This window comes from Chiroxiphia lanceolata, chromosome Z, assembly GCF_009829145.1.
Source record: "Chiroxiphia lanceolata isolate bChiLan1 chromosome Z, bChiLan1.pri, whole genome shotgun sequence".
Taxonomy (NCBI): Eukaryota; Metazoa; Chordata; class Aves; order Passeriformes; family Pipridae; genus Chiroxiphia; species Chiroxiphia lanceolata.
The window spans coordinates 61,978,343-61,990,806 of NC_045671.1; the positions used below are offsets into that span (position 1 = coordinate 61,978,343).

General features: G+C 37.3%; 1 protein-coding gene across 2 annotated transcripts in view; it reads right to left on the reverse strand.

Moving 5' to 3' along the window:
* SMC2 (structural maintenance of chromosomes 2) overlaps positions 1 to 12,464 on the reverse strand; it is a 21,072-nt gene continuing 8,608 nt past the window's right edge. For both annotated transcript variants that reach the window (XM_032676622.1, XM_032676623.1), the window contains exons 12-25: positions 11,237 to 11,354; positions 10,382 to 10,520; positions 10,014 to 10,133; positions 9,492 to 9,696; positions 8,786 to 8,921; positions 7,700 to 7,824; positions 6,956 to 7,149; positions 6,510 to 6,653; positions 6,069 to 6,263; positions 4,953 to 5,153; positions 4,021 to 4,137; positions 2,563 to 2,723; positions 1,270 to 1,417; positions 1 to 353 (exon numbers count right to left, since the gene is read on the reverse strand). In XM_032676622.1, the coding sequence (XP_032532513.1) occupies positions 141 to 353; positions 1,270 to 1,417; positions 2,563 to 2,723; positions 4,021 to 4,137; positions 4,953 to 5,153; positions 6,069 to 6,263; positions 6,510 to 6,653; positions 6,956 to 7,149; positions 7,700 to 7,824; positions 8,786 to 8,921; positions 9,492 to 9,696; positions 10,014 to 10,133; positions 10,382 to 10,520; positions 11,237 to 11,354 (2,216 nt within the window). In that variant the 3' untranslated portion in view covers positions 1 to 140. The remainder of the gene's footprint in view (positions 354 to 1,269; positions 1,418 to 2,562; positions 2,724 to 4,020; positions 4,138 to 4,952; positions 5,154 to 6,068; positions 6,264 to 6,509; positions 6,654 to 6,955; positions 7,150 to 7,699; positions 7,825 to 8,785; positions 8,922 to 9,491; positions 9,697 to 10,013; positions 10,134 to 10,381; positions 10,521 to 11,236; positions 11,355 to 12,464) is intronic.

Here is a 12,464-nt window from a genome sequence, read left to right on the forward strand (position 1 = left end):
ATAGTACAGACAGCTTTATTCAAACCTTTATTCAAAATAGTACAGTTAAGACACTAAGGAATGTTATAATTTTAATGTTTGAAATTTTAAAAGAGCTTTTTAAAAAGCCTTTTCAAAGTAAGACAAAACACTTAAGGAGCTCATTCCACAAGTTGAGGGTCATTGTTTCTCCGTTTTGCTGGTGGTGTCTCAGAGTTCCTACATGTTCTCTTGGATTTTTTGTCAGGAGACCTAACAGGTCTTCTTTGAAACTGACTGTATCTTGTGATAGTGGATACTCCATCCAAAAACCTGGTCTTATAGAGGACATTTGCATTGCTGAACATTCCATCCTTCAAGGACACCACAATAAACTAAAAGGAAACAGAAAAGCTTGAAGTAAATGCTGCCATCCAAATAAAGACTTTAAGCAACAATGGAAAAGGCCTCTAAAGAGAGAAGTCCTTTTACTTTATTTGGCTAGAAACTTGGTGGTAATTCTTAAGAGAATATTCTAAATGTAACCAAGGCCCCGCAGACCCACAGGCCAGACATTTTCTGCAGCTAGTAACATGCATCCCTGTCCCTATCCCAGTGCTTGGCCTGGGATACAGTCCACAACCCTGGATACCCATTTATGGTGCATCAGACACTGGAAAAAAAATGTTGCCACTAATTTTGTAAGAATGCAGGATCTTTCATAGTCAAAAGGTACTGTTCAAATCATTTTACAATGCTGGTAACAAATGTTCCCCTCCTTTCTCTGATAATTTGAAAAGGTCTTAACACCAAATAGAGACGTGTACTACCTTTTTTTTTGTGTATAGGTCACAGTGATACAGAGATTCTTTCCACTAGTGCCTGGCTTATTTTACTAAGGTCAGCATGAAATATTTTTTACCTCAGGTTAAAGAACTCTAGGAAAAAAGAATTCAGGATGTGGATCATGCCTCAAACTGATAAAAAATCTTTCCTATTACTACCTGTCTTCTAACCACTGCAGCAACAGCTTACATTAAAACGTTGAGGTTTCACCATTGCCATATCATCAGTGTAACTTCCAGTTGAAACAACTCAGAAATGCAACACACATTCCTGGAATAAAACAGGTGAACAGAACAGCTCAGAGTCCTCAGTGGCAGACTGCCTCTGAAAATAAGGATTGGAGCTCGGAGCAATCTGGTCCGGTGGAAGCTGTCTGGGCCCATGGCAGGGGGGTTGAACTAGATGATCTTCAAGGTCCCTTCCAACCCAAACCATTCTCTGACCACAGTAGTTTCAAGATCATACCTGGGAGCGTCTGAAATGAGTTTGAAGCATCATCCCAATATTTTGGGTATGAGAGAGATCAAGGGCTGCATCCACTTCATCCAAGATGTACACTGGGGCAGGCCTGAAGAGGAGCATGGCTAAAATCAAGGATAAGGCCACCAACGATCTGGGATGGAGAAAAGAAAGTTATGATTTACTCTCTTGTCTGAAAGGCTTTGGCTTACGAAAGCAGTGGTTGAAAGGCAGTGAAGGTGATGAAGGGGCAGGAGCACAAGTCCTGTGAGGAGCAGGTAGTGGGGTTGTTAGGTAGCCTGGAGAAAAGGAGGCTCAGGGGAGACCTTATTGCCCTCTACAACTACCTGAAAGGAGGTTGTAGCCAGGTGGGGGTTGGTCTCTTCTCCCAGGAAAAAAGTGACAGAATAAGTGGAAATGGCCTCAAGCTGCACCCAGGGGAGGTGTAGATTAGATATTGGGAAAAATTTCTTCACTGAAATGTTTATCAAGCATTGGAACAGGCTGTGCAAGAAAGTGATTGAGTCATCATCCATGGAGGGATTTTGAAGATGTATGGATGTGGTGCTTAGGGACATGGCTTAGTGGTCAGTCTGGCAGTGTTAAGTTAATAGTTGGACTTTATGATCTTAGAGAGCTTTTCCAACCTAAACAATTCCATGATTCTAAAATGCTTTCTCAATGGAATGACAGCTTCCCATTTCAAAATGTGAAGTATTCTGTCAGAAATGTCTATTTTCAATTCTGAGTTTTGCAAAGATGTTTTTCAGTGTACAGTTCTTGAAGTGTTCTGTCCTTAGAAAGTTCTGTATCTGTCTCACCTCTTCCAAAATTCTGCTTCTGCTTTTCAATTTGTTAGATATTTTTCCTTGCAAAGCAGCACAAGCCCTACACAGTAGCTGTAGTCACTGGAGATGAAAACTGTTGCCACGACACTACTTTTATACTGGGGTAAATCTTGTCTATATAGATTTTTAAGATTACAGTTCAAAGAGAGGAGCACTTAATTCAACACTATATCAGTACTACCTAGAGTTAACTGCAGTTTTCTCACTACTCAACTCATTTGTTTTGTCACTTCTTCATGGAGTAAAATCTTGTTTGTTATTTTATGCCAAGTAATGCATTGTTCTAAGTCAGAATGAATAGTGCTTCCAATACTGAGTCAGTTTGGGAGGAGGAAGAGTCCCTAACTTGACAAGGGAAAAGATTAATTTTTTTTTGCTTTTCAGAACTATAATTAGTTAGATGTATCAATTATATACACAACCACAACAGAAAACAAATATATTCACCAACCTTTGTCCTCCACTAAGTTCTGTTAAGTTTTCCTTCCAGGTGTTTCCTAAGGCAACTTTGAACTCCATACCATCCAAGACATTGTTGGTTTTAGTGGCTACCAGCATAGCTTTGGCTCCTGGCAGGAGTGTTGAGAAAATTGAACCAAAGTCTTCATTCACCTGGAAGTCAGACCACAGAAGATGTATGAACGTGCTTTGAATCAAGAGCCCAAAGAGCAAAAATGGTAAAAGCTGCACAAAGCTCAAGACATCTTGCCCAGTTTAACCCAATAACTCATGTCTTGAAGATTAGGAGATACAGGATAGTGAGAAAATACTAGCATACAGAATCTTATTTTTTCTGTACTGAAAAGAGAAGCAACACCAAAGGATATATGACACCTCACACTAAGCATTTTAGAAGGATCAAATGACAGAAGTATGGGAAGGCTTCTTTATGCTATCAGCCAGGGAAACAGTTATGCCTTAACACAGTTTTATAAACTGGTAAACTGTGATTTCTCCCAGTTAATTAAAGGACTAGTAAAAGTATAATCACCATGTAAGAGGTACATGCTGGCATCCTCCCCACTCTTATTCTTCCCAGGTTTGCTTAAGCAATGCCCAGGTATTGGATGAGATGCAACTTTGTAAATGCAGATTAAAACTTTCAAGGTTAAGGAATGTATCTGTAAACACACTTATTCCACCACCCGTGATGCTTTGGAATAGAGTTCACCAATTTTTCCCAAACAAGATTTTTGAAATGAAAAGGCACCATTTTGTCAGTGATATATTGAGTACAGGCAGTAATAATTAAAACCAATACTTTGTCTGTGTGTAATTCAAACTTAGATAAAATTGATTTTCTCAAAGGCCAAAAAGTACAAGTTCTTCTGGTACAGTGGAAAAGAATGTGTCAAAAGCTTCCCATGTAGAAAGAGAAAATTTTATACTTTTTTATAGTTCATTATATGAGAGAACTAGTAAGAAGGTAGAGTGCTTAGGTAACAGAAACATAAATCAGATGTTGCTCTAACCCAACATTAAGTATCCTGTCAGCAACTGGAACAGTACCCCAGGTCCACAGCCCCACACTGTAGGGGGCTACAGGGAATCAGAAGATTTTAACTTTGATGAAATATTGCTTTAAGATAAAAAAAAAAAAAAAAAAAAGAAATCCCTGTATTTCAGCAGGCCAGTAGTGTAACTTACCTTAAATTTTTGTGGGCACTAAAAGAGAATGGTAAAGTAGTTTTGCAGGTTTAACTGGATCATTACAATTCTCAGAGAATGTCTTATTCTCAAAAGTGAGATTAAACAGGAGAAATGAAGTGGTTGTTTTGTAATTTAAATACTAGGCAAGGGACATTAATTCTGAAAAGAGACTCTTTCTCCATGGAAATACACAAAACAGTAATCTAAACCAAATCGGATGTTCTGCTAAAACGTGAAGATCAGATTTCAAGTTTCATACCTTTTTCCAAGCAATATCTAAAGTTTCATTTTTCTTCTGGTCAAGCTCTTCAATAACTGCAAGAATTTTTAACTTGTCACTCTCTACAACTCTTTTTTTCTTCATTAAGTCATTGTACTAAAGAAATGAGAAGAAAAGATTGATTTTAATGAACTTTGTGCTAAAATAAATTTTGTGCCACTCTTACAGCTTTACCATGTCATTTTTTAACTATGAAATAGTCATTAAACATGAGATTGAAATCCAGTGTATTCATTTAGCTGCATGAAGGAGGTAAATCTGGTGATATTATTTGCAAATTAAAGCATCAGAATTTTCAACAATCAGCAAAGGGGAAGGCCAACATTACTTTGAAAATTGCACTTCCAAGTTAATTGTGTTTCGTTAATTGTAATTTGCTTTTCCATAGAAGAAAGCATGCTTCTGGAGGCTGATAGGAGGAAACAGTACCAGAAAAGTTGAAGTGTGAGTCAGTGGGCAGTTTTGAGACAATCCTGGAATAGCCTGAAGATACAGATTAGTTTGAGATAACTCTGGAACACCTTCAAGCTATCATGCTTGAAGATGAATAATTTTTTGATCTGCAACTTTTATGACAGTATATAGTTCTCAGATACTCTAATAGATACCACAAAGCTTGCCTAACACTGCAGCTTAGGATGGACTGGGATAGGAAGTAATAAAATAATTCTTTTTACCATCCAGAGTCAAGACTATGAATAACCTATAAAACTGGTGTGCAACTGAACAGTTCAAAAATGTAAGATTAGTATAAAAGATCCAGCAAAAGATTTCCTGCTATCTCATGAAGGTCTAGTTTTTGGTGTGTTCAGAAACAGAGCATGTGAAAACAAAGCTGTGTTATATATATATGTGTATAACCTATACCCAACCTACACAATCTTTTTAGGCTAAAGTACAGAAATGTTTACCCTCTCCTCTGTGTCAGAGAGCACGTTCATAGCTCTTGCGTCCACATTTTTTCCCAGCTTGTCTACACGCTCCTGCAATTTCTGCAGCCTTTGAAATGCTTCTTTAGGATCACCACTTTCGAAATCATAGGCTGTGTTTGGCTGACGAAAGAATGGTCTTTCTGAAGCTATCCACTTGTGCTCTATCAGCATTTTGTTCATCTGTAAACAAGAAGATATGTTGAGGCCTTCCCCAAACCCTTCTCAAATGGCGAGAATAAAAGAAGAAAACACACACAAAAAAAAAAATCAACATGCTAAAATTACTCTACAACATTAATTCTTCTATCCCAATGCAGCACACAGGTGCATATCTAAAACGAGAAGATGTAAAAGGAGTTCCAGAGTCAAAGACACATCCTCATAGAGGTACAGTCAATGCTCTGCTTTATTCCAAAAAATACACACATTATCAAGGGTCCTACAGGGTTCACATGCTCTATCTATAACTTTATTCCCTCTCCTAGCCAAGGCACGCACTCTGACCTTTTCAGGCCCTCCCCCCTTCAGGTTTCTCACACCCTGGATAACATCCTCTTCTCTTGTTTACCTCTATGCAGCTTTTTCATATCTGCTGCTCAAGGACACAGATCCCCCCAGTCCAGCACGCAGGCTGGATTGTGCAAACAGGCCTGCAGCAATATGTCCTGCATCATCTAAGATTCTCTCAACACATATCTTTACATTGTTTCAGGTAATTTCCTTGACTGTACACAAACCAAGATTTTAAGGTAGCTTTCATATATATCTTACTTAATTGAAACACTTTTTTCTCTATATCTGGACTACACTAATGTCACTAAATCTTGGAATTGCCCTCTGTAATTAGTTACCTAATTTGTCCATACAGTTAGATTGTTCTTAGTGATCACCTTCTCACTGTGATCTACTCTCTGTTAGGCCCTACAGATAAGCTCTGTTACAATGTACAATTTTCACTCCCTCTTCCTGGGATAAAACTTTTTACATCAAGGATTGCAAATATGATAGTGCTTAAGAAAAAGTTCCTTTGCACGTGGCAAGGGAAGTAACCACTCCTGGCCACAGGATGGAAAGAAAAGTACAATTCTGAAATACCTTGGCAGCAGCATCAGCAGCCTCTTGTTGACATTTGATGATGTCATGTTCTAATTCTTTAATCTTAATATGTAATTCATTATTTTGTTCTCTGTATTTTAGCATCTCTGCAGATTTGTCTTTAATTGCATTATCATGTAACGCGATTACTTCCTTTTCCTTGGCCAGCTCCTTCTGTGATTTCTCTACAGATTCCTGAAAAGCAAATCAAACAGGTGTTTTTTAGGCTCTTACAAAGGCTGGTGTTAGACCCTTACTAGAACAGACACAGCAAGTAGAAAAAATTCACATGTGAAAACCAAGCAAAAAAATAACTGCCTGGGCAGATTGAGTGCTGGTAAGCAAATCTGAAGAGCAAAATATACATTATAGTGTGAGCTTTAGGGGATCACACCTTCAGTAACATCAAAATGGATAATGAAACACAGTATTCACATTTACCTCTGTCTTAGCCACCTCAGCTGCCATAGCATCAATTTGCTCCTTGTAGGATTTGATTGCTTCCTCTGCAGCTGCTATCTGGTGTTCACAGGAAGCCTGTTCTTGTTTCAGCTCTTCAAGTTCCAGAACTAAAGCTTGGACTTCCTGAAGAGATGTTTTCCAATTTATGGCAGATATATTTAAATGGAAAGAATTAAGATTCAGTTTGATGTAGCAAATGCTGTAGAAGATTAATAGCACTCGTTCTTCAGCAAGGGGACAATCTCACAAAAAAACCCCACCAAAAACCCACAAACAAAAAACCTCAGCAATTCCTATGTCAGTGACTACAGAGTAGTATATTAAGTCTCAGAACTGACAGTATTAAAACCTCAGGAGAATCAAACTTTCTGATTTCTGCAACCACTTTATCATTGAGAAAACTGCCAACAAAGGTGAAGTTTTACCTGTTGCATATCTTTTATTTTTTTGCTTGAAGCATCTGCGTTTTTCTTGGCAACAGCAAATGCCTGCTCAGCATTTTTCCGTTCTTCTATACATTCTGCTTCTGCATTTTTCATTTTTTTCTCTAATTCCCTGTATTTGTCTTCTGCTTTCTTTTTGCTCTCTTCAGTTTTGTTTAATGTCTCTTCACACTCCGCTGAATCAAGAAGTACAGTAGTGAGAGTGGGCACCGTTTTCATCTTTAAATTTACATCCTAAACTCCAACTGAAATTAATCTGTCTTTGCCCTCAACAAAAAAAAAATTGTAAATTCACTAGTTACTGAAGTCAGATATTTCACTAATTATCCTAAGACAGTGTGCTGTTGTTACTAGTTCTTGGTAGGGAACCAAACAGACAACCAGCCATTAAAATTAATGAAAATATGCCTTTTTTCTTTTCTTTTTTTTTTTTTTTTTACAGGGACAAGCATATGCCAAATTGCATGATCAAGAAGTAATTAATCAGATGGCTACCTAACAAGATACCTTACTCCTAGAATACTATGTCTACATATGTATCGCTTCTGTCCATTTTTGTCTTTACGTTTTACTGGTTGCTGCATTTTGTGCTTTTACATTTTTCCTTAGCTATACGAACACTACTTCTTCTCAACACTTTCTTACTAAGCAAATTCAAACAGCTTGATATCCATCTCACTCTCAGCAATTGATTTTCAATTAAAAGAGTAAGAACACATTTGTCACCAATGGTTTTCTTCAGGGCAAGCAGCTCTTCCTCTTGTTTGTGATAAGCACTTTGATGGAGCTTCTTTTGCAGCAGCTCTGCTTCCTCAGACTTCACCTCCCATTGCTGCTTCAGTTGACGGTACCTTTGAAGACAGCAGTGACACACTCCTGTATTGAGGGGTACACAGCATCTCCCTTCCAAAGTTGAAGTGGATAAATACCTATATTCCCATTCTAATGTGAGATATAATGATGACAGTAGGACAAATACACTTAAAGGAATAAAAGTCTGATTTAATTCCTATAATAGCAATTGTGAGGTTTGTAGATATGCAAGTTATCATATATGTAACTCCTGCTATGTAGCCCCAATCAGACATATCAAAAACAACTGCAATTCAGAGATCACTGTTTTTGAAACCAGCATTATGACAGATGCTAGGCTGAAACATTAAAGAAAAAATATCTAAAAGCAGAAGTCCTTTTTTTCCTTTTGGCTATATTTCTGGAAGTCTATTGCAACTCAAAACAATTTTTAAAAATAAATCCAGCTGGTAGATAGCATAGTATGCAACACTACCTTCTCATGGCATTCTGCAGAACTAACACATTTTTCTATTTGATCTTTTAAAAAGATGTTCAGTAATTGAGTAGTTGAAAATCAAATATATTTAAAATTACATAATTTAAATCATTAAACAGTAATACTCCTTTTTAGCATCTTTACATTTTCTTGCAAGAAAAGTAAGAGATATCACAAACTGGAATTCTGTATGGCTGTTAATATGGTTGAACAGATCCATTCTTCAGTGGACTTCATGACTTTAGAAAACTGCAAATGATTTAAAGTAGACATCAACGTATACCTTTTTTTCCCCCTGTATTACTCAAAACAAAGTTTTCTTACATATGTTATCTATAAGCTAAATTTCCTTTTGATTGCTGAACTTACAAATTAAACTGCGGCAGGAGGGAGAAAGGGAATAATTTTCTCCGTATTTCTCCAATCTCAACACACCCTGTGGCCTCCCAAAACACTTCTTTATACTAAATTTACTCAGTCACATAAGAGAAATGATACACATTTTATAGTGCAAACCTTACTTTTCAGCAACCTTCTTCAAGCTTGCCAACTCATTCTCTACAGCCTCAAGTTCAGATTCCTTTGTCTTGAGTTCTGCTTCAATATCTTTCATTTCTTGAAGTTTAGATAATATTGGTACAGCCTGTGAGGACGCACCTGTTCAGTGAAAAAAAAAAAAAAGCCAGGCTAATAAGAATTAGACTAGTGGATTCACCACTGGTAATAGCAAATTCTAAACGTTAATGATGCAGGTTGGTGATTTATTTTAGTTGCAAAACAGATACATCAGCTAGGCTAAAGTAAGGAGTTCTCATGAAGAAAAACTGTCTCCTCTGTTACAAAACTTAGTTCTGCAGGCTTTGAATACCACACGTGCATGTCTTGTGCAAAGAACTAACTTTTCATAATCTATGAAATTATCTCAAATCCATTATGAATTACTTAAAAAAGTGCTTGAATATAAAGCACTTCTCCTTCCAAGAGGATTATACAACCAGGATTTAAATATTTAAAATCTAAATTACTTTATGCAAATAGTTCTCCATTATTTTTTCTTAATCTAATTAATGTTATTTCAGCTCAAGACAATCTTAGTTTAAACAGATGATATCATTCCCAGTATGAGTCTACACAAAAAGTTACTGTTCATTTTTACAAAAAGCATGCAGAGCAGTAAACACTTTAACAGATACACGATATTAATATAGGAATAAAACCAGCAATTACCTCCATGCAGAGTGCCTTGGGGGTCAAACACATCTCCATCAAGAGTAACACTTCTTGTCATTATCCTTTTGTCAAAGGTCACTTTCTTAGCATTATCCATGTTATTACAGATCAGTGTTGTCCCAAAGACATATTCCATTGCTTTCTGCAGTTCAGATTCATATGCAACTGCAGCAAGGGCTAAATGCAAGTTATCATGACCAACCTAGAAATAAAATGGAATCCAGTTAGTATGCCTCAAGTTATAAGAATTTTCAAACTCAATTTTTGTCTTTTTTTGATAAAAACACTTTCTAAAAGCATCACTACACTTTAAAACTATTTCAGTTACTAGTGAAATAATTAATACACATTTAAAAATTGCATAGCTGAAAGGATATAAAAGAAAAAAAGTCAATATGCTCTCAAACCCTATAAAAATTCTTATTAGTAAAACCATTAAGAAGCTCATGTTTTCAACACAGAAACAAAATGAAAACAGGACACAAGCAATATAGTGTAAATAGTGTATTATCCACATACCAAGCTTTGGGCCAATTTGACCGTCTCTGGTGGAACACACCTGGCTGAAATTTTGTTTAGTGGAATGACGGTGTATCGATGCTTTAGTTCACCCTTTTCTAAAAGCTTTTTGCCAGTCACCTCAAATGAAAAAGAGTTACAAAGCATAACTGAATACACAACTGATTTTGTAAAGACAGACAACAGGGCATTCGAAAAAGAATACATTGTTGCCACTAACTATGCATGACACTCTTGACCCAATTTAAACATGTAGGTGGTCCAAACCCCCTCCTAAGCATTCAGTAACAATGCACATGCTTGCCAGCCCTGAACCACAAACCCACATCTCAAAATCCAGAGTTCTTGTACTAAGGCAATAAATTTACCTCTGTGTTCACAATAACATTATAGAGTTTCCCTCCAGCCACTGCCTCCAGGGCTTTTGCTTTAGATAGATCTTTCACAATTATAAGAGTCACAACAAGGCCTTTCACATGGCTTGGATTCCAATTTTTTTCTGGATGTCTGAAAATAAATATATATTATAATAATCATCTTGGTTTTCTCCCACACATCTTAAAAAATATTATATTTAAAACTTGTGATGCTTATTATACTTGTGTAGGAAATTCTAAATTCTATTAGAAAAGAAAACCAAACACACAGAAAGTGGTTAAATTAAATAATTCAGGGCAAGAGATTTGCCAATGAGGAGTTAGTTATGTAGTCATTAAATAAATGTTCTTCCTGATTTTACTATGATTTGTTCACACAGTTTTCAACTGATTTTTCCAATAGGTTCTCTTATTATCACAGCTATGGGAGTATGTTCATCCTGACTATTACATAAACACATAAACCTTGGGATACAGGTATTTGATTAGTGGAGACAGGTGGCAACGTTGACCTCCACAGAGGTCCACAGGCAGGACTCTGGAAGTAAGGATTATACATTTTTGCAGTTTAGACCCTTGGATTCTATGGCTTTAGCTACTGAAGTTAACCATCAGACAAAACTTCTAAGTTCTAGTGACTTTGGTAAGACCGTAACATTTCCTGACTTTCCGCCCCGCCTCCCCCTTCACTTTGCAGCACAGGTAAGACAGTCATTATTCACTGGCACTAACAGGAAAGCAACATCTAAGCCATTGGTGGAATTATCTGCTAAGTCCCATGAGCCATGCACAAAAGGCCCCAAAAAGCACTTCCACATAATGTTCAGGATCACGCAGAGATCTTACTTGTACTCAAACTGTAGATGCGGAAACTTTGCCATTAAACCTTCATGCAATTCTCTCAGCCGGCTGATATCAGAAGTCAATGCCTTTTTCTTTGCTGGAAGGGCTGCTTCTTTCTCTTCTTCAGAGTTGAACACAGGCAGTAGGCATACATCCAGAGTACAGAAAATCTGTCAGCTTAAAAACTGGTAACCTACACTGTTTAATCTACACATATGTAGCGAATATTTAATTCAAAGACTTTCTAAAGTTCTTTGTAAATTTTCAGTTTAGACAAATTAACACCATCACAATACCAAACATGCAAAAAAAAAATGTTTAAAGTGTAATGTGCTTCTCTAAATGGCATTCTGGAATATCAGTTGAGTTTTGAGTAGTGTCTGGAACATACTTTATCTGGCATGAGAAACAAACTTTAAGAAGTCTTTTAGGTGAGAAAAACCAGGACTGAACAGGGACACTGGTCACTTTATTCATGTAAATTTTTGCTAGAATTTAAATTTTCCATCCAACTTGAAAATGCTTGGCCTAAAGTTTATAAAATCAAATTATTTTAAGCTACTTTCTGCGGAAGGTAAGAGTTTGCAGAGTTTTGACCAGATAAATTTCTTTGTGCATGAAAACAGAATACTTGGGTTTTCATTTCCCTCCTGCATTGGGTCTGAGTGGGATGGAATTAATATTTCCCACAGCAGCCACATAAAGCTGTACTTTGTATTTCCAGCAGAAAGTAGTAGCTGGTATAACACCAGTGTTTTGGCCTTTGCTGAGTGGTGCTGGCTGTCGCTCCAACCCCTCTTCCAAAAGCCAGTAGGCTGGCGGTGGGCAAGAGGCTTGGAGAGGACATAGCCAGGATATGGGATCCAAGGGATATTCCAGAGTATATAAAGGTGTGCCCAGCAGTAAAAGTTAAGAGAAAGGAAGGGGGGAGGGAGCATCCATTATTAAAGCCTTTGTCTTTCAAAGAGCCCCTATGTATACTGAGGTCCTACTTCTCAGGAAGTGGTTGGATGTTGCCTCCTGATTCCTGATGGGAAGCAGAGTTAAATGCTTTTATTTTCCTTCTCTTCTGTGTCCACCAGTCAGATCCAAGATGGATTCACTGCTGGCCAAGGCCAAGACCATCACTAGTAGTGGTAGCACCTCTGGGATAACATATTATAGAAGGGGAAAAAGACCCAAATCAATCTGCAGCAGCCAGAGAGAAGAGTGAGAATATGTGAGAGGAACA